Genomic DNA, 23,475 nt, shown 5'->3' with positions numbered 1-23,475 from the left:
AGTCACCATGAAATCAAAATTTATCATTCTTATTTTTTATGGAATATTACAATGGTTATTATGAATGATTTATCCGTGCACAACATTATTTCTTTTTTTTTTTTGATTCTGCCCTTGTAATCTTTAAACAAAATACCACATCATCAGAAAAGAGATGTCAAAGTTACTTTGATTAAAGATTATGACATGAAATAATAATGATGAAGAGCATGGAAAAAAATCATTTATAATAAATACTGCAATATTACATAAAAAAAGAATTGTACATTTTGATTTCATGATTACTTTATTAATTTAAAAATCACAGTAGGCCTATATAAATATGGTTTTCATTGTCATCTAAGTGGACTACAAAGTTTTATGGCTGACATTAAATTACCGCAGTTTTAATGTATGGCATTTTGGCTTATTTAGTTTCTCGGTAAAGTTTTGCAAGGGTAGTGAGAGACACATTCCTCCATCTTCCAAAAAAACAAAAAACAAAACACAATGAGCAGATGGGCGGAACAGTGTCGTTAGAGAGACCGGAGTCACGTCATACCGGTTTTCCTCTCTCTCTGCCTCTCCTCCGCACGTTCTCTCTCACTCAGACCACTCCTCTCTCCTCTCCTCCGATCACTCCCTCTGATGATCCGATTCTCCGGTACCGGAGACGGACTCTCGCTGCGCTCTTGCGATCCTGAGGAACTGCCGCGCGTTCATCCGCTGCCTCACCGCGCTGGATTTGATTCATTAAACAGAATAAGGGACAAGATGGATCGAATACAAGAGGAAACGAGCGGGCCGTAGCTATTTACTCTATCCCGTAACGACATGTCACTTGTCATGACAGAGCCGTCTATGGTGTTCACTGAATATGCGTAACGAGAGAAGCAGATACGGTTTAATCTTTGGCAATGAACTTGAATTTCCATTCCTCCACATCAACAGGAGGACATGGCTCAATACACGAATTCCTAAATGCTTTGGAACATAATTCATTTTTTGCATCATCTCAATAAGGCACCAGTAGAACAGTTTGTCAGTGCACAGCGCATTATGTCCGTTCAGTGCTGCATTGATGTAAGGGAAACGCTGGAGCGGAGGACAGACCGAAACGTCGTGTGATGCGACTCGTGTCTCAGCACTAGATCCGTCCTGGGATTACTGCTGGAGTACCAAACAATCTGTAGAAATAGTCTAATGGACAATTACTCGACGATTCAGTGTAAGTAATCTTACCAAGTCATTTTAACGCTAATATTACGTGATGATATTCAGATGCATGCGATTAAGCACTTTGGGTCTAAAGGCCCCGTGTAGAAGTGTAGAAGTGATTGTTTCTGGTTATAAAGAATGTCGATTGATTTTGCCCCCTTTTTATTGAATATTAATGGGGAAACACAATTTCTTAGAAAATAAATGAACAGAACGCTGTTCTGATGTTTAGTTAGCTAGTTAGTTAATAATAAAAAAAAAAATAAAAAAAAGGTGATGGAGGACCATTTACCCCATACTTTGTTCTTGGCTACAGGAAGGGCTAAAATTGTATACTTTTGAGATTGCAATATGTTCAATATAAGCATTTTATTTTTATATCTCATCATGATGTGTATAACAAACTACTTTATTACAAATCTTGAAAACGATTTGTTGCAATTCAGGCATTCTACATCTTCCTCTTCTGCCAAACTAATTTTTGGTGCCTTTTCTGAATGGGTCTTTTTATGGGGGGCCTTTAGCCCCTGACTCAAAGTGTTTTTCAGGGATTCTCACATGCAAGCAACATTTTCAAAATTCTTAAATCTTATATCAGACTAGTTCAAATGTGCATTTTGTCAAATTCAGGTTTGTCATTGTATGCAGTGACCTTGCAGTGCATATAGTGACAAAACAGGTGTTTAGGAAAGTGCTGTGGTGGTGTCTGTTGGTATGTGTTTGAGAGAGATTAAATTCCTTTTATAAGGAAGTTTTAATCATTTTACCCTACTTCTTTGACAATATAACCCCTTTAAAATGCTATACAGGTTCACTTCATATTTACTTAAACAGGTTAAAGGGTTAGTTCACCCAAAAATGAAAATTCTGTCATACTCACCCTCATGTTGTTCCAAACCTGTAAGACTTTCATTCACATTTGAAAGACAAATGAAGATCTTTTTAATGAAATCTGGGAGCTTTCTGTACCTCCATAGACAGCTACGTGACTACCACTTTGACGCTTCAAAAAGTTCATAAAGAGATCGTAAAACTAATATATGAACATATGAATTGAGTGGTTTAGTCCAAATTTTCTGAAGAGACACGATCGCTTTATATGATGAACAGTTTGAATTTAGGTTTGAATTTTGCCTTTTGACATTTTTAGAGGGAATACGTCACAAAACACTCATTGTTAACAGTTATTCTATTAGTTAGCTTTGGCAAAAAATGTTCTGTCCATCATTCTGCACTTCCTGTAACATTTAAGCAGATATTTCTTAGCTGCTGTGAATTTTGTTTCTCAGCCTGCTTAGAAAGGCAACGCTATTACCCCTTACATGCTAAGCTGCCATATTCTGAGAATGTATGTATGCTGCAGATAAGTTGCTGGACAGGTGTAAGCAGATTAGGGGTGGCAGTGCCTCATTCTGCCAGAGAAATAGGACCATAGCAAACGTGACGGCTGAACAAAAGCTGAGTGGCACGGCCGGTGGAGAGATGTTTGTATGATGGGCCTTGTGGCTGTCAAGAGATAAATAGCCCTCTGCTAGCAGAGGAGGGAGTTGGAAGGCCTGCTGGATCTGTTCCAGGAGCTTGGAGAGAGCAGAGGGGAATGAAGGCTGCTACCAAGGGCACTGATATGCACCGTCCTGCTGCCAAATGCCAACCGCTGTCTGCGTATATATATAAAAAAGATGATTTCTTGGTTTTTCAAGCAAGATGCCTTCAGTGCAGCCTTAAAAGCCTCATAAAGACAAATAGTTCAATTAGCAGAATAGGATCAGCTTGTGCTACAGCTGGGTTTTTGTGTCTGAATCGGCCTAATACCTGCTTTGTATTGTCTGTCTTGTGTGAATAGATCTCATCAGTTGCTATTGTGACATGAATTTGCAAATTTTACATGTTCTGTTCATTTACATCCTTCCAATCATAAGCTGTGTTGTCCATTAACAGTTACGGTGTCACAGCCACATTTTGGATGAACTCAAACATAGCTTCAAAAACTATAAAAATAGTTTTGGAGTGTTAATAAAATCAAAATGATCAAGTACAAAATTGAGGCTGGGGGAATACCCACAAGCCCCTGTGCTTGAATAATTTAATTATGTATGCTTGATCAAAGCATGTGAGCTTATGGGGACATGCAGTAGTTGTTATTCAAAGATGAAATAGGCTTTAGTTCTTTTGAGTATTGTTGATGGCTCACATGGGCCATGTTAAATTCATTCCATTTCTCCCATGCAAATATTTTATAAAAGTGCAGTTTTATGTGCATTAAAAATTAATTTGGGAGAAATCAAGTGTGTTTGTTGCCTGACCCAATGTCCAGCCAAAATTTCATTTTTAATGATTTTGACTTGAGCTAATTTAATTGAAATTATAATGTTAAAACAATTATATTATATTATATAATATATATTATATATATAATATATATTTGTACATCTATATTATATTTTAGATGTACAAATATAAGTTTCTTCAAATGTTTTGAGTAAATTTAACTCATTAGGGTTTGCAGCAGTGTTATTTTATTATCATTGAGATACGATTATACTTTTTATTTATATTTTGTTTTTGTTTTTATTTTTATGTTTTTCATTTCCATTTAAGTTAGTTTTAGTAATTTTGTTGTGTGTTATTGTTATTTTTATTAGTTTTTACAATATGTCTATAGTTTTTATGAACTTTTTTCATTGCAGTTTTAGTTTAGTAGAGCCCCGCACGACATGCAAGAAAAAAAATTTAATTGTGTGGACAATTTACTAATTCATTCCCTCAATTTACTAAATCGTGTGCACGATTTACTATTTCATTCCCTCGATTTACTAAAACGTGCACACGAATTACTATTTCGTTCCATCGATTTACTAAAACATGCACACGATTTACTATTTTGTTCCCTCGATTTGCTAAAATTTGTGCACGATTTACTATTTTGTTCCCTCGATTTACTAAAACATGCGCACGATTTACTCTTTCGTTCTCTTGATTTAATAAAACGTGCGCACGATTTACTATTTCGTTCCCTCGATTTACTAAAACGTGCGCACGATTTACTATTTCGTTCCCTCGATTTACTAAAACGTGCGCACAATTTACTATTTCATTCCCTCGATTTACTAAAATGTGTGCATGATTTACTATTTTGTTCCCTCGATTTACTAAATCGTGCGCACGATTTACTATTTAATTCCCTCGATTTACTAAATCGTGCGCACAATTTACTATTTAATTCCCTTAATTTACTAAAACGTGTGCACGATTTACTATTTAATTCCCTTAATTTACTAAAACGTGTGCACGATTTACTATTTCATTCCCTTGATTTACTAAAATGTGCGCACGATTTACTATTTCGTTCCCTCGATTTACTAAAACGTGCGCACGATTTACTATTTCGTTCCCTTGATTTACTACAACGTGCGCACGATTTACTATTTCGTTCCCTCGATTTACTAAAACGTGCGCACGATTTACTATTTCGTTCCCTCGATTTACTAAAACGTGTGCACGATTTACTATTTCATTCCCTTAATTTACTAAAACGTGTGCACGATTTACTATTTCATTCCCTTGATTTACTAAAATGTGCGCACGATTTACTATTTCGTTCCCTCGATTTACTAAAACGTGCGCACGATTTACTATTTCGTTCCCTTGATTTACTACAATGTGCGCACGATTTACTATTTCGTTCCCTCGATTTACTAAAACGTGTGCACGATTTACTATTTCATTCCCTTGATTTACTACAATGTGCGCACGATTTACTATTTTGTTCCCTCGATTTACTAAAACGTGTGCACGATTTACTATTTCATTCCCTTGATTTACTAAAATGTGCGCACGATTTACTATTTCGTTCCCTCGATTTACTAAAACGTGCGCACGATTTACTATTTCGTTCCCTCGATTTACTACAACGTGCGCACGATTTACTATTTCGTTCCCTCGATTTACTAAAACGTGCGCACAATTTACTATTTCGTTCCCTCGATTTACTAAAACGTGTGCACGATTTACTATTTCATTCCCTTGATTTACTAAAATGTGTGCACGATTTACTGTTTTGTTCCCTCGATTTACTAAATCGTGTGCACGATTTACTATTTAATTCCCTTGATTTACTAAATCGTGCGTACGATTTACTATTTCGTTCCCTCGATTTACTAAAATGTGCACACGATTTACTATTTCATTCCCTCTAAATCGTGTGCACAATTTACTATTTCGTTCCCTCGATTTACTAAAACGTGTGCATGATTTACTATTTCGTACCCTCGATTTACTGAATAGTGCGCACAATTTACTATTTCATTCCCTCTAAATCGTGCGCATGATTTACTGTTTCATTCTCTAAATGAAAATGAGAAATGTTGCCTTGGGAACTATAGTTGAAATAAATTTTTATATTTTATTTTATTTCAGATAATGTGATAATGTTTATTTTATTATTTATTTCAAGTAACACACATTTTTTTTATAGTTTCAGTTTTAGTTAACTATAATAACCCTGTTTTGCAATTTGCAATTTTTCTTCTGTTTTTGTGTTGTATAGGGTCTTCCGCTACTTGTCTAAAGCTGCTTAATTTTCTATTTATTTCTAGAATATGTCATGATACTTGTTTGATGTCTCAATGATTTTGACAGAATACAAGACTCAAAATGTTATGCAATGTTACTATCCTTAGACTAACATTTATAGTTTTGCTCTTTGTATGATAGCGCAACACAAATAGACTAATGCTTTTCTTGATGCTGCCCAGAGTTTTGCCCTGTGGTCTGCAGCCCACTGCTTTCATTTGCTCTTAAGGTACATTACAGTACATTGCAGTTCTGTTTTCTGAAGGTTTCTTACAATGAAGACCATTTTCACAGCCTTAGGCTACCATTACATGAAGTATGGAAGTGGCTTTATAAGATATAAGTACAGTCTATGCAGGTCCATTCTATTTTTTAAGTAGTTTCCATGAACTTAAGAGTTAGATGTCCTTAGAAAACCCAAACCATGATTTCCATTGATTATATTCCTCAAATTGACCCCATCACTCTTTTTTTATGATTTCTAAAATAGTAAATATTCATGGTAATAGACTTAATTAGCTAAATGGGCTTTATATTTGCATAAATAGTCTCAGTTCTTTGAATCTTTTATGTTTTGTTTGAGGTTTCATGCAACATTGTCAAAAGCCATTCATAGGCCTGTAGGCAGTGACAAGAAAGAGAAACAGTTCACTCCATTAGCAGTGTGTCTAAAGACATGACGCAACGCTTTCTTCCCCCCCTCACTTATTAATTATACTAGTCTGCTGAGATTTAGATTAAAGCTTTGCAGTCAAGACCGTGTTTGGTGTATAACCAAATTAAAAGTATTTAAAGTTTTTGGACTATTAAAATAATATATATAGCATTTGAGTTTAAAGAGCACAGATGCAAACAGTACAAACAGAGATTATATTTGATATATATTTTGAGTGGTTAGGTCACATTTGGTGAGTAATGTCATGATTCTCCATATGTGTTAATGTTTGTCCGCAAACAGTGAAAATAAGATACAGCAACTATGGTGCAAGATATCTCGCTTAGATGCTCAGACATCAATATTTTTAGAAACATGCCTTGACTTTCTTCTTACTGTCAGCGTAGAATGTCAGATCCACTCAGATATGATCATCACAGGCAACCAAAAAAGTCTGTTTCAACTACAAATGGTGAAAGAGAGGCTAAAGTTTTGTACTGAAAAAAACAGTAACCTAATTAACGAGTTTTATTTAAGTCAAAAATATTATGTTAAACTTTAGTCTCACATATCCAGATCTATATAGTCTATAGTCTCAAATATACTTTATAATCGAACTATCATAACAGTGTCATTTTAATTACCTCATCTGTCAACATGATGCCGGTGAATTGCAGAGCTGGTGCAATCATATCCACATTGCTATGATCAGATGCTTTCTAGCTGCAGCTTTCTCACCGCTGGCATTTTTGTTGTGTGATTATTTTGTTATTGAGAGGAGAGCGCACAGCACATATTTACATAATCATCTAAATGTCATTCTCAGCAGTGTGGACGTGTCTGGATATTTGCTAACAGTATACAGCTGCAAAACTTCTAAGCGAAGAATGAAAAAGAACTTCGCCATGAGTAGCCTATATTGGGGCCTTAAATCACATTCAGTCTCTTGTACTTTACGTGTGCACGAGTGCAAGCATGAGAAATAAATTGCTGGCTGCAGTTCACTTAATGGCCAGTGGTGTCGCTAATTACAAGGGTTTCTGAATTCTATATAGAGCCTTTAAAGGTTTAGTTCACCCAAAAATAAAAATTCTGTCATCAATTACTCACCCTCATGTTGTTCCAAACCCTTAAAGGGTTAGTTCACCCAAAAATGAAAATAATGTCATTTATTACTCACCCTCATGTCGTTCCACACCCTTAAGACCTTCGGAACACAAATTAAGATATTTTTGATTAAATCCGATGGCTCAGTGAGGCCTGCAGTGAGGTCAGCTTTGCGAATCGAATCAGTGACTCGGAGCGCAAAGTTATGTTATTTCAGCAGTTTAGCCGTTTGATAGGAGATCTGAGTCACTGATTCGATTCGTAAAGCTCCGAAGCAGTGTTTTAAAATCGGCCCATCACTATATTGTTGAAAAGTCGTTTCGTTTTTTTGGCGCACAAAAAGTATTCTCGTCACTTTATAATATTAAGGTAGAACTACTGAACTCGCATGAACTGTTTTAAATATGTTTTTAGTACCTTTATGGATCTTGAGAGAGGAAATGTCATTGCTGTGAATGCAGGCCTCAATGAGCATCGGAGCCATCGGATTTAATCAAAAATATCTTAATTTGTGTTCCAAAGATGAATGAAGGCCTTACGGGTGTAGAACGACATGTTATTTATTATACCATGTTTTAACTGCCTATTTTTGGTGGGAGAAAAATGCGCTGATTTGATGAGTGTACCTTTAAATGCAAATGAGCTCGTGATTTTAATACACTGAGGCATAAATAATACAGAAGAAGCTCAAAGATGAACGAAAGTCTTATGGGTTTAGAACAACATGAGGGTGAGTAATTGATGACAATTATTTTTTTATTTTTTTTTCATTTTGGGATGAGATAACCCTTTAAGGTAACAATGCAGGTTGCCACTTTTTACAGCACATTTACTATAAACAGTTATTTTCCACATTTAGGTTACCTGACAAAACATTTTTACAGCTCATATTGTCACATTAGAACCAACTAGATGTGATTAAGAGGAACTGAAGTGCATTTGAGTTAGAAGAGCACAGGTGCAAACAGTACAAACAGAGATAATGTTTCACCCCAGCACTTCTGCTGCAAGCTGGTTTGTACAGTTGTGCGTTTAGAAACAATTTATTTAAAACTGTCAGAGACCTGTTCAAGCTGTACTGAATTACACATCATATCTAAACATTAATGTAAATCATAATTATTATTTTATTATTATTATTATTATTATTATCTCTTTTTGGCTGTGTCCTCATTTGTGTTGTTTCCATGGTAGAACAGTCTACTGAAGTTGTTTCCATTAGCAGCAGCAGTAAGGTGAATTGAGGCAAATCAGGCCACATTTTGACAGTCATCTCAATGTCAAAACAAGGCTCAATATATCTGAATTTACTCAATATTTGAAATAACATTGCATGCTAACTCCCTTGAAGGTTTTTCAAGAGTCACGTCACATTAAAGCTGTTTAGTTAGTAGTTGTTGTACGTACTTGGTGGTGGGTTCTTATGCTTAGGTTGGTCTTTGCAATGCTGTGTGTTCATATTGTGCTGTGTGTGCTGATTTTGCAATTCTATTAAAAAAAAAATTACATATTTAACAATCCTACAGCATAACATTCTCTGAGATTAGAGGAACCCAGAAGTCTCTCATGCAGAAATGAAAGCCCATAGGGCCTCATCAGAATCATAATGCCATGTTAAGTAAAGACTAAACAGCCTGCTGATAGACACTCAAAAGCATTATGTAAGTGGCAGTGCATAAAAAATGTGAATTTATTACCTTTGCCTTAAACCGTTTTGAACTGGCAGGATGTTGTCACTTTATTGTAAATTAGGGATGCACCAAAATTTTGGCTACCGAAAATCTTTGGCTGAAACAGCTATTTTCGGTTTCGGGCCGAAATGGTTTTGGAGGGCCAAAATCAGTGACCGAAACACGTGTAATTACCGTTTCTTTTGACTGTGTTCAGTGTCTATTTTGTGCACACAATGTAAGCTACAACAGTTAAACATGTCAGCTGTGTGTGGACTCTAGCTCTGCATTGACAGTATTAATTTCTCGATTTTAATCGGTAATGATAGTAATTAGTCAGTGCTGTTTTCTGTTGATGCGCAGCGTGAACAAAACTTCACTACACATTTGTAGCATGTTTGCCATCCAATAATTGCAAAAAAGCTTTGTTACTTGTAATTAGGGATGCACCGATACCGATACCAGTATCGGTATCGGGCCCGATACCAAGCTCATGTACTTGTACTCGTACTTGTAAAAATACCCCGGATACCAAAGACCGATACCTCACGTGACGTAACTGACAGAATTTTCCGTGCACAGAGACACCAGCGGCAGCAACAGAAACAATGTCAGCCTCAGAGTTGTGGAAAAACTTACAGCACATACATTGCGAACTGCATGCTTTCAATCACAATTCGTTATCGATTAGTGAAGGCGGGATAGGTGGAAACGCGCTGAATGACACAGACCAGAAGCACTCTCTCTCTCGCACGCGCTCTCTCTCTTTCTTGCGCGCGATCCCAGTTCTCTCAGACAGAGCGCGATCAGTTCTCATTGGGCCTGAATGGTCAAATGCTCATATAGTTGTCAAAATGTCCATCGTGTGGAGTATCTCACGTAAATACAGTCGGTTATGGCTTAAGTGGACGTAAACATTTGGGTGAAACAGGATAAGTGTCAGTATCCATGGATTCAGTCTTAAAGGGACCATAGCCTACATTTGTCATTAATGTTAATAAAACAACAAAAGATGTTAAATAAATGTATACATGGTAAATAAATCTACTGTATCTGAAAAACAAGTTTATTTAATTTGTATCTCTATAGTATTTGTTGTATTGTTTGTCATTTGTTTGTAAATTTCTTTTTATATAACAACAATTATATATATTGGTAATTATGCTCTTTGAAGGTTATTGGACACTGTGAAATTTTTGTTCTTTAAGTTTGTGACAAGCACATAAAAATTATTACCTTTTTCATTAGAGTAATAAAGAAGCTGTCCTACATTCATTAGTCTTACTGTGTTGTGCTTGGAAAACTGCAACATCACCAAAAAAAAAAAAAAAGAGAGAGAGAGAGAGAGAGAGAGAGAGATTAATAAATGTATAGGCATCCGTATCGGCGAGTACTAGAAAAAAGTATCAGTACTCGTACTCGGTCCTTAAAAAATGGTATCGGTGCATCCCTACTTGTAATATTAAGCAAAGTCTCCACTTTGAAATTCTGTCGATTTTATTACGAAATTCAAACAATAGGCCTAAATGTCGTTTTGGCGCTCCTTAATATGGCCTGATAGATTGCTGTTGCGCAGCACGGATCAAGCGCATGTGAACTGATCATCTCATCTCCTCTTTACTACATCATGAAACAAACAAGGATGAACACCAGAAGGTATGTTAAAAAATACATTACAACTTACCGAAATGAATCCTGTCTTATGTAATCACTCTATCAGTGTTTCAACCGGGGAAAGATGTCAGTAAAGCAGCTTGTAGGCTATACAATGTCAAATTACAAATAAATGTAATGTTAAAATTACATTTACGTTTACATTTCAAGAAAACTATTCAATGTCCATAAACTCATTAGTTAGCTCGAAAAAAATAACTCTAGAGATAAGCAGTTTGCTAAATATTACATTATATTTTTACTTAACTTGTTAGTGATGTATTTAATGTTTGAATAAATCTGTCATGAAAACAAGTTATTACAGTTTATTGTTGTTTAAATGTTTGTATTTCACCAGCAAACTGGAGTAGAAAAAATTCTGTTATTAAAAAGTTACATTTACATTTAATAATTTGCAGACGGTTTGACGCTTTCATTCAAAGCGACTTACAAATGAGGAGAACAATAGAAGCAATCAAACCAACAATAGGGCAACAATATGCAAGTGCTGTGACTATTCCAGTTAGTTTAGAACAGTACATGTATGGTAGCACAGTACATGTAGCAAGTTTTAAATAAAAAATAAATAGATATACAGATTAGAATAATAAGTGTTAGTATTAATGGGTCAAGTGTTGTCGAAAAAGATGCGTCTTTAGCCGTTTCTTGAAAATGGCTAAAGACTCAGCAGTTTGGGTTGAGTTAGGCAGATCACATCCACCAGTATGGAACGGTCAAGGTAAAAGTCTGCGAAAGTGATTTTGTACCACTTTGGGATGGCACCACAAGTCATTCACTTGAGGAACACAAGGGCACAAAAGTCTGAAGTAGTGAGTTTAGGTATAGGGGTGTAGAGCCAGTGGTTGTTCTGTAGGCAAACATTAGTGCTTTGATTTTGATGGCAATTGGCAACCAGTGCAAATTGATAAAGAGAGGTGTGACGTGCACTCTCTTCGGCTTGTTAAAGACCACTCTTGCTGCAGCACTCTGGATCAGTTGTAGAAGTTTGACAGTGCATGCTGGAAGGCCTGCCAAGAGAGCATTACAATAGTCCAGTCTGGATAGAACAAGAGCTTGGACAAGGAGTTGTTTAGCAAGCTCCGATAGGAAGGGCCTGTTCTTCCTAATCTTGTATAAGGCAAATCTGCAGGACCGGACAGTTCTAGCAATGTGGTCTGTGAACTGATCATCAGTCACAACTCCAAGGTTCTTGGCTGTCCTGGATGGAGTTGTGGTTGATGAATCTAGCTGAATGGAAAAGTTGTGATGATGTGTTGGGTTGGCTGAGACCACAAACAGTTCTGTCTTTGCAAAGTTGAGTTAAAGGTGGTGGTCCTTCATCCAGCGAGAAATGTCTGTCAGGCAGGCTGAGATGTGAGCAGCTACTTGTATCATCTGGCTGGAATGAGAGGTAGAGTTGTTTGTCATCAGCATAGTAGTGATAGGAAAAACCATGTTTCTGAATGACAGATCCTAGCGATGACATGTAGATGGAGAAGAGAAGTGGTCCAAGCACTGAGCCCTGAGGCACCCCAGTAGCTATATGTTGCGATTTAGACAGCTCATCCCTCCACGACACCCTGAAGGACCACTCACGAGAGGTCAGACTTGAACCACTGGAGTGCGGTTCCTGAGATGCCCTTCATCATGAGGGTTGACAGGAGGATCTAGTGGTTAATTGTGTCAAAAGAAACAGACAGATCCAGCAAGATAATGATGGTTTGGAAGCTACTCTTACCTGTCTCAGAGCTTCAATAACTGATATAATAAATAATGTAATATAATATTTGAGTGTTGATTGTAAAATAAGTTTGAATAATTAATTTATTATTAATTTATTATTTATTTTCTGTTTCGTTTCGGTTTTCGCTCAAGTGCATCCTGAATTTTCGGTTTCGGCCCAGAATTTTCATTTCTGTGCATCCCTACTAGTAATCAAATTTGACTTCTAAAGATGATTGATTCCCTTTGCTTTGATCAGTGCATTAGCTCTTGGCGACTTGACAGAGCACTGCACAAATTAGATCTTATAAAAGAAGCATTCAAAAATGGATTCTTTTAGTTTTTAAGAATGAATGGATGGTGCTGAGTCGTCTCTGTGCTGAAATTGGGCTGTGCCTGAGTGCATTTATTCACTTTCTGTCGGGAGATGTGGATTTTGCTGTGAACACTTTCTTTTTATTCATTTTTATTTATGTAGATCATCTTCTCCTTAATTAATATAACTATATTACTTTTATTGTTACTAATAATCACAAACATTATCATTCTCAAAGACTTTTGCATTGACTTCCATATTAGCAGTTGCTGACTGTTTCTCTTAAATGATCATGTGGTGTGTCACTTGGAGAACATCTTCATGTAAGAACGCCATTACAATACTGTACATATTGCATTGCTTTTTGTCTGTTTGTAGTTTGCTATTGTACTGAAAAACGTTGAGAACAGAGTTTATATTTATATACATGAATTCAGTGTTTTGGTTAAGAAAACATTTTTATGCATGCTGTTTTATGCATCCTTTTTATCCACTTGCTGTGAAAATGTCCATTCCTACTTACTCTATTTTCATCTTCTTTTTTTACTGTGAGTACTAGAGATCCAGAATGCCCTGTAAATTTGCTCAATTTAATTGAGCTTGTACTTCAGCAGCATTGTAAAAACATTTATCTCACTGTAGGTGAGGAGCTTTTGTTAAATGAAATACCACTTGAAGTAGCCTTGTACTTTTTCTCTTCTCTAATACTGAAGCAATCAGAAATAAGTAGGCCAGCTTTAAACATGCCTAAGAAATAATATATGATGTGATAAATCCATGCATGGGCTGCTGCCGCCTGTGGACTTTAATGATATAAAGCAATTAATTTAAACACCTTTTAATTCAACCATTTAAACTTTCCAGTTGAAGAAGACCACTGTCTTTGTGTGGCAGGATGTGGTTATGTTTGTTGTATGAACATCTCAGTCTATGCTTGCTAGCTGAATTCTTGTACATACTCGTACAGCAATGCCTTTTAATTATGTTCAATTAATAAGATTTTTTCTTTGCTTTATGAGACATATTTACTGTATGTTTACAAACCAACCATTTGGTCTGTCAGATGTTACCATTTTATTTTATTTTGTTTTGTTTTTTATGATTTTAAATTTATTTTTATTTTATTTTTTTTTTATTATTTTTTTTACTTTTTTGCTAGAAAATCAGAGTTTTAACATGTCACAAATTTTGGTAACTTATTTAAAATGAATGGAAAATAAAGCAGCTCATATTTAATTTGACCTCCTGAAGATGATATTCAACATTTTCTAAAGGGTTTCACTGACCAATTGTTTTAAAAAGAATTAGTGGAAAATGTCTTATTACATTACTCACATTTTTTTCCTCATACAAAGCTGTCAAAATTTTTCTAGCTGTAAAGTATATTTATGTATTTGTGTGAGCTGAATTTCACATAGAAGCTTTCATTTGCTTTTCTGCTACCTTAAGATGGGAGGTTCTCCTTTGGCATTGCCCTCTTGAATCAGGCTCAGCACAATAAAGAACAAGAAATTTCCATTTTCCCATGTGTCGGCATGCGACCACATGACTCTATACTGTCTAAGTCAGTTTAGTGCAGAGAGTCAGAAGGGATTACTCTTTCTTGTATAAGACCATACAAATGGAGATTTCACATGCAGTGCATTGCTTTTTAATCCGTTACTTGGGTCGTAGTCTTGTGGCTCACTGCGTCACGCGTGGGATCCTAATTAGACTGTGTTTGATTTCTGGCCAGTACTTTGCTTGCAATACGGTTTGATGCTCAGTTGTGATTGTTTTAGACTCGTTGTGTTATGGAGAAAGGGTTTCAGAAATGGAAAAAACAAACAAAACTTAGTACTAAGACATACATTTTAGATTCTTATTCATTTGTCTATGTAAGTATCCATACTTTTCAGACTATATGTAAACATAAAAATCACCATTAACTTTATTGATATACTATTATATTTGTTAATATTTTGAATTAGATTTTATTTTTATTTTATTTTAGTTTGTTGTGTGTTTTTTATTATTAATATTTATATTATTAATAAATATTAATTTATGTCTGTATAGATTTTAATTAAATTTCATATAAATATAAATGAGAGAAATTGCAACGCTAAATGTAAAAACATTGATTTATCACCAAAAGCCACAATGAACATATCACACACTGGTCTCATACACAATGCCCATGCACTGCTAGCATTAATAAGAGACAAAATAGCAAATTATTACACTGGCAGAGCAGCTTTTGATAGCATATTAACGTCATAACAAGCTGAAATGGCAAGCTCTTGATTGTGTTATGTTATGAAGTTACGCAGTACCTTGCACAGACTCGAGTTTTGTTTCTAAATGAGGGTGATGTAAGGTCAGTGACATAATGTTGGAAAGTAGAGAGGAATTAATGAATTGTGAGAAATGAATATCAAGCTCCAAATGTAAGATATCTTTGCTGACTGTTCTGTAATAGCAACTAGAGCTCAAGTCAGTGTGAAACAAAATAATCAAGACAAAATGTAGTTTGGAACTTGATTTTATCCATCAGGATTTTATAATTATTATTATTTAATATTATTATTCATTTTTTTTACACCAATAAGATGAGGAACATGAGGCGTTGTTTCTACCTGAAAATACCACCTTATTATTATATTATAGTATTTCTGATTTTTAAAACCAGTTAATTTAGAAGATATTTTTGAGGTTTTTGAGGTTATCTTTTAGGTTATTCTTCAGATTGTAATTTTACAAATGGTGGGAGATGCTGCTTGTTGGATGTTTTCCAGCTGGAGCATTTTAAAACTTTACTGCTTTCCATTATCTCCAGCCTGTGCTTGCACAGAGGGCTCATGGAATCTCTCAATTCACTGCCAGTGCACATGGTCCATTAACTCGGCACAAGAAAGTCATTGCAATCAGCTTACCATTTAATTAGTTTTTACTGGGGTATTTAGGAACTTGTTTTTCTTTTGAATTTCATGAATACTGCACAAAGTGGGAAATTAATAGTTGTCACCCTCTATCAGCTTGCGAGCAACTTCCAGTACCACCGTTAGGCCCAGTCACAGTGCTGTATAATGCTAGTGAGATTACTGTACATGTAAACAGACTTACATTGCTGGGTTGATGACATGGTTTTAAGCCACCAGCATGGATGTTGTTTGCTTATCAGGCCTGAGCCTGTGGCACACTGATTCTTTCCCATATCAAGACCATTGTAGTTTAACATGGATGCTGCTGCCTGAATGAGATTATGCTATTTCTGCCTTCTTATTTGCATTCAGACAATAGCATGTCACACTACATTTCCCACTCATTGTATTAGAGGCAGCATTTTTTATAAAAATAACTTTGTCTTAAAGGAATAATTCAGCCCAAAATGAAAATTCTGACATTATTTACTCGTCCTTATGTCATTCCAAACTCATTTGGAGCCATTCTCAGACTCTGAGGAGAAGTGAAAAGTTGCAAGATTCCAAGGGTGAGCTACCTGTTCTATTTCCTTTCCGTCTTGTCTAAAAAAAGCCCTCTCTCTTCTGCCTTGTGTCCTGGATCTGTCTCCATTAGCGCAACTGTCCCCGGGCCCCAAGATCCACATAGGCAGCTAGGACTCCCTTCCATCAAGGTGACCTAAAATACCCATATCTAGAATGCTTAGCCTAAACTTTGAGTTTTGTGCATATTCTCTTGGTGTTTGGGAGTAAGATTGTCTCTTTTTTCACTGTCATGTCTAATAAATCTTTAAGATAGTTACGTAAGAGGGTTTTAACTTTATGGGACAAGCTGTTTTGGGTCCATAACTAATTTCACTTTGGATTATTAAATGACATATACTTGCCTATCAGTTCATCTTCTTATGTTGTTTCTGCTTCCTCCCAACATACTTTGACTAAAGGCCTTCTCAGGTCCTAAGATCTGAACCCGACCCAAATCGACATGAATCACTTCTTACTAGGGTTGGGTATCCTTTGAATTTTTTTCGATTCCGATTCTACTTACTGATTCTGATTCTTATCGATTCCTAATTTTGATTCCAATAAGGTTAAAAAAACTAAGATACCGTTCACATTTATTCTTATTGCAAAGTCTTATTGCAAAACATTTCATTGTAGTTGAATACATGAACAAAAATCAACAGGGTAAAGACACTTACACAAGGAACTTTTGCCTATGGTTTAAAAATATAAAATAATTAAATAAAATATACATTACAAAAATAGTCACAAAAGTTATTTAGTCAAGAACAGCGACTGAATTTTCTTTGTCTTTTGTTGTTTGATTAACGTTATTATAGAGACGGCAACAGGAAAATTAGGCTGCTGTCACTGTAAGAGCTGCACGGATCCAATATACTGTTATGCGTTTTCTTTGTCAACTGTTTACATTCACTTAAGACATAACCGATTGTGTTTACGAGGATATTTTGACATATTTTTGTGTGTATTGGTTCGTTCAAGTGCAAAATACGTGGAAGAGAACTCAGTATTCACTATTCAATATGAGAAATGGCATTCTGCACAGTACAGAAAACAGCACATGGGTCTTCTTGCATTGCACACAAAGAAATCGATAAGAGGAATTGAAATTTGGAACAGTACTTGCTTTTAAGAATGATGCAATCTGAAGCTGGTATTGCGTCATGCATGATATGAATTGCATCATGTTATTTCTAGAAGTCATGGATGATGCAATCATAACAAAGCTTACCTCACTCTGCTGAACAAATTGCCCTACTGTACATCAGCTCTAGAAATCATACAGCAGGGGTGCAAAACTCAATTCCTAAAGGGCCACAGCTCTGCAGAGTTCCAGCCCTGCTCCAACACACAGACCTGTAGTTTCAAATAAGCCTAAAGGACTTGATGAGCTTGATCAGGTGCGTTTAATTAAGGTTGAAGCTAAACTCTGCATGGTTGTGGCCCTCCAGGAACTGAGTTTTGCACCCCTGTTGGGTGTCGCACATATTCATAGATGTATGAGAGCTGGATGTTTTGGAAATGGACATGGGGGACGGAGACAATGGGGAGAAACAGGTGGATGTTCTGATGTGAGGAAAGACACATTAAATTTAAAGTTCATCAAACGACTCCTCTGTTTTGTGCACATCTACATGGTGTCAGAAGTGGGATCCTTCTGGGGGCACACACAGTAGGATGTGCCAATTCATCCAGGCGCATGTGATATATGACTGGAAGCTTACCAACAATGTCAGTACGAAACAGGTCCCCATAATCAGTCATCTTGGGAGCCTGTTGTTGTACAGCATGTACTATTTCTGGGCTAAGTTGTATGAGATTTAATGTCATACATTGTTGTGCTCTCTTATTTGTCAGTGTTTGATTTTGCAAGAGATGCCTTGTACTTGTGTGAATAGTGTAGATAACTTCAAATGGAGCAAATGGAGCCCATCAATGCTTGCAGACTATTCCTGGACAGAGACAAGAGATGCTCCATTTTTTGCAGATTTAAGCAGGACAGGTGACAGGTCTTATCTACACAATATACATAGATGTAAAATGTAAAAACTTAAATATCTTGGAAACAGTAGCCAATCAGTTGTTTTAATTGTCGTATTTGAGCATGAACATCAAAATACATAATAAATAGCACATTTTATCTCCGAAGCAGACGACTTCTAAAAAATTGCAGACCAGTGTTACAAAAAAAACAGTGCTTTCAGTTAAAACAGCTGAAACATGCATTTTAGTCTGGGACTAGCTTAAGCCTTGTATGTGAAACTGGAGGAATATTGCTATTCTTTGTGTATGTCAAAAATGTGAGAGAATATGTTTTCTGTGGATTTTCACAAATTGATTTGTTTGAAGAAAAACACAAAAATATACAGTTATGGTTTAATTTTTGTCTATTTGATTACTTTGGCATCAGCTGCATTTAGATGGTTTCTGGAAACACTACATAGTTTTTCCGTTTGGGCAAGCAATCCCTAGTAGATAAACCGTTCAAAAGCTTTGTGTTGCACCTCAAATGAAAAGGAAATTTATATTAATGTTAATATTAATAAGTAAATCTCCACACTCATTCTTTCAAATGCCATGGGTATTGCATAGCGCAGTTTTATGGACAAGAAGGGGGATAATAATGTTGTCAGAATTATTTAATATGTATTTATTTTGAACAGTAAAATATTATTAAATGCACAAAACGAATAATGAATAGTTGGCATATTTTAAAAGAATTCAGGTCTTCTCAGGTCCATTTGGTAAAAGCACATTTAATTAAAATTATCTGAGACCCAAGGCTACTAATGTCAGAACTGTGTCCGAGGTATGGGTCGGATCTCGGGTTTTAAGATTAAAGTGGACCTTCGAAGACCTTTAACTAAGGGGCCATTTTAACAACACCTTTTTCCAACTAAAAATGGAAAACTTTTTATGCGTTTTGGCCGTTCAGTTACAAGACAACAGAGTTTTGGGGGCCTGAAAACGCAAACTTTGTTTCAAAGTGCACGTTTTTGAAAACAATACTGTTATCATCTCCATGTAAACTACAAAAACATGAATTTGTGAAACCAGAGACGTAATGTGCATGTGTATTACGTGTTGAGTATAGGCGTGTAGAAGTGACATTGCCAACTAATGGCAATGTAAAATACAGCGTTTTTATTCATTTTCGCAGATCCATGTGAACAGAGATCGTTTTGACGCTGACGTCTGTATGCGAAAACGCAAAGGAATTTTTAGTATTTTAGTACATTGTTATCGTGTAAACGTACCCTCGGACATTTAAAGGGATATTTCCTCTCAAAATAACAATTCGGTCATCACTGTTTTTTTTTTTAACTTACATTGTTACAAACAAATTTATTTGAAACAGTTATTTTAAATTGTAGTAACATTTCTCAACATTACAGATTCCAGTTTATTCAGTATATCAAATAAATGCAGCCATGGTAAGCATAAGAGACTTGCAGACCCCAAAATTTCAAACAGTAGTGTACATGTATGGAAACTTTTCGATATTTTCTTTATTTTTTCTGTTTTTGTTTTCAATAAAAGTCAAATAGGTTTGAAACAGCATGAGGCTGAGTAAATAATGACAGTAAAAATTGTCCCATGTCTGGAATGGGAACTGGGCCATGGATCATTGACTGAGGTTTCAAAAAACAAACATTCAGAGAAAGATCTCAAAAAGAGCATGCAAGAGCGTTGTTAACCAGATAATTTACAGTAAAATCCCCAGAGGTACATGCATATTTGGGTTATATGTTTAAAATGTAGCTCTGTACAAGTACATTTAATTTAAAAGAGTTTGCTTTACCATTATTGATTTTACTTTGTAGTGAAAAAATAAAATCCAAGAAAATGACTCCTTGCCAGCGGATCATTAACTGATTCTGAATTTAAAGTCGTGGCTCTCTATTTGCTCTGCTCTGGGAAGGATAGGTTTGAAGATCCCAGGGGCATATTTGTTTTCCTGCATGTCTTCTGCCTCTGATTATTGGAGAAAGCTGCAGTGTCTGCCAAATAACTGTGCCTCATGCTGAGGCAGCAGTGAGGCTGTTCTGAGCAGTCATGGTCATTGAGAAGGAGAATGGGGCAGAGCCAAATGGAGGGAAAGCAGGTTGCCTGGTCATCACAGCAGTTATGTCCAAACAGTTGTCTCCTTTTTTTGGAGAGGTTCAACAATTGTTCAGTGAACCCAACAGAATGTCTCTGACAGGGCATGGAGAGGTTATAAGTATTTGTGGCATCTGTTTGCTTGACTAACAGACACAGAAGATTCATGTTTTATCAACCGATTCACGCATGAACGCTTTTGACAGATGTCTCTACAGCAGTGGTTCTCAACTGGTTTGGCCATGGGACCCACATTTTGCCATGGGCATTAAGCCACGACCCAAATTCGTGAACCAGGCAAATTTATGTCTCAAAAATGGTTGAGACACATATATACCATCCCACTTTACTTAACTAGTTTTCAAAAATACAATAAAATTATTGCACAAAGTGAAAATAAAGTGGTATTTTGGGTTAAAGGGTTATTTCACCCAAAAATGAAAATTCTGTCATTAATTACTCACCCTCATGTCGTTCCACACTTGTAAGACCTTCGTTCAACCTTTAAGATCTTTCGGAACACAAATTAAGATGAAATCCTATGGCTCAGTGAGGCCTGCATTGCTAGCAAGACAATTAACACTTTCAGTGCCCAGAAAGCTACTAAAGACGTATTTAAAACAGCTCGTGTGACTACAGTGGTTCAACCTTAATGTTATGAAGCGATAAGAATACTTTTTGTGCGCCAAAAAACAAAATAAGGATGGGCGATTTCAAAACACTGCTTCATGAAGCTTTGAGTCTTTACAAATCTTTTGTTTCGAATCATTGGTTCGGAGCTTGTGTCAGACTGCCAAAGTCATGCCCCCCAGTGGTGAACCATTGAAATTTTGAAACACTTATGATGTAACAAAGCCTTGTTTACTTGAATCACGTGACTTTGGCAGTTTGATATGCGCTCCAAACCACTGATTCGAAACAAAAGATTCATAAAGCTTCGAAGCCTCATGAAGCAGTGTTTTGAAATCGCCCATCACTAGATATTGTTGAATAAAGTCCTTATTTTGTTTTTGGAACCACTGTAGTCACATGAACTGTTTTAAATATGTCTTTAGTAGATTTCTGGGAATCTGAAAGTGTTAATTATCTTTCTGTCAATGGAGGCCTCACTGAGCCATCAGATTTCATCAAAAATATCTTAATTTGTGGTCCGAAGATGAACAAAGTTCTTATGGGTGTGGAACGACATGAGGGTGAGTAATTAATGACAGAATTTTCATTTTTGGGTGAACCCTGTAACCCTTTAAGGTTACAGAAACTACATTTACCATGGTAAATACATAATACTAACATGAACTGTTAATAAAATATAAGAACACAAACTGATCCTAATGATTAGAATGAGCAACATACCTTTATGCAAATCCTTCCCAGCTAACAAACAACATACCAGTTATGTAACTTATTGGTACTTTTTGGTAATGTCATGATTGACAACGTAACTACGATGTTGCATACTCATAATTTCATTTGCTCTTTATATATAATGAAGTGACATACAGTGTGCGCTGTGAGCACAGTAACGTCTGACAGGACAGGAAAGTTCGCTTTTCTGAGGTGAGACAGAGACTTTTTATTTTGTAACAAGTTACGAAAATAACGTTAGAATAATGACTCTAGCCTGACAACATCTCATCTGACAGCAGATACTGAATCAGGACAACACATTTTTCTCGAGCACTCTTTACTTAAACTGTCTGACACAAGAGTCAACAGTTTTCATGCACATCTTTCAAAACTAAAGTCTTGCATCAGAAAAAACATTTTTTTAAAAAAAGTTTTTTGTTGTTGTTGTTTCTTTAACCTCACACTCTGTGACCCACTCAAAATGGTCTTGAGACCCACCAGAGAAACAGTATACTGTTTTTAAAATCAAGCCGTTTTTCATGACTATACAGGTGCTGGTCATATAATTAGAATATCATCAAAAAGTTGATTTATTTCACTAATTCCATTCAAAAAGTGAAACTTGTATATTATATTCATTCATTACACACAGACTGATATATTTCAAATGTTTATTTCTTTTAATTTTGATGATTATAACTGACAACTAAGGAAAATCCCAAATTCAGTATCTCAGAAAATTAGAATATTACTTAAGACCAATACAAAGAAAGGCTTTTTAGAAATCTTGGCCAACTGAAAAGTATGAACATGAAAAGTATGAGCATGTACAGCACTCAATACTTAGTTGGGGCTCCTTTTGCCTGAATTACTGCAGCAATGCGGCGTGGCATGGAGTCGATCAGTCTGTGGCACTGCTCAGGTGTTATAAGAGCCCAGGTTGCTCTGATAGAGGCCTTCAGCTCTTCTGCATTGTTGGGTCTGGCATATCGCATCTTCCTCTTCACAATACCCCATAGATTTTCTATGGGGTTAAGGTCAGGCGAGTTTCCTGGCCAATTAAGAACAGGGATACCATGGTCCTTAAACCAGGTACTGGTAGCTTTGGCACTGTGTGCAGGTGCCAAGTCCTGTTGGAAAATGAAATCTGCATCTCCATAAAGTTGGTCAGCAGCAGGAAGCATGCAAGTGCTCTAAAACTTCCTGGTATACGGCTGCGTTGACCTTGGACCTCAGAAAACACAGTGGACCAACACCAGCAGATGACATGGCACCCCAAACCATCACTGACTGTGGAAACTTTACACTGGACCTCAAGCAACGTGGATTGTGTGCCTCTCCTCTCTTCCTCCAGACTCTGGGACCCTGATTTCCAGAGGAAATGCAAAATTTACTTTAATCAGAGAACATAACTTTGGACCACTCAGCAGCAGTCCAGTCCTTTTTGTCTTTAGCCCAGGCGAGACGCTTCTGACGCTGTCTGTTGTTCAAGAGTGGTTTGACACAAGGAATGCGACAACTGAAACCCGTGTCTTGCATACGTCTGTGCGTAGTGGTTCTTGAAGCACTGACTCCAGCTGCAGTCCACTCTTTTTGAATCTCCCCCACATTTTTGAATGGGTTTTGTTTCACAATCCTCTCCAGGGTGCGGTTATCCCTATTGCTTGT

General features: G+C 36.3%; 1 protein-coding gene across 1 annotated transcript in view; it reads left to right on the top strand.

Moving 5' to 3' along the window:
- Positions 1-583: 583 nt before the first annotated feature.
- Positions 584-23,475, top strand: part of lrrc7 (leucine rich repeat containing 7) — an 82,342-nt gene continuing 59,450 nt past the window's right edge. Inside the window, 1 exon segment of the mRNA XM_051897125.1 lies at positions 584-1,207. Coding sequence (XP_051753085.1) covers positions 1,183-1,207 — 25 coding nt within the window. The 5' untranslated portion in view covers positions 584-1,182.

The sequence above is a fragment of the Ctenopharyngodon idella genome, chromosome 6 (assembly GCF_019924925.1).
Source record: "Ctenopharyngodon idella isolate HZGC_01 chromosome 6, HZGC01, whole genome shotgun sequence".
Taxonomy (NCBI): domain Eukaryota; kingdom Metazoa; phylum Chordata; class Actinopteri; order Cypriniformes; family Xenocyprididae; genus Ctenopharyngodon; species Ctenopharyngodon idella.
The sequence above is the reverse complement of the archived record's forward strand: the minus strand, read 5'-3'. Positions and strand labels throughout refer to the sequence as shown.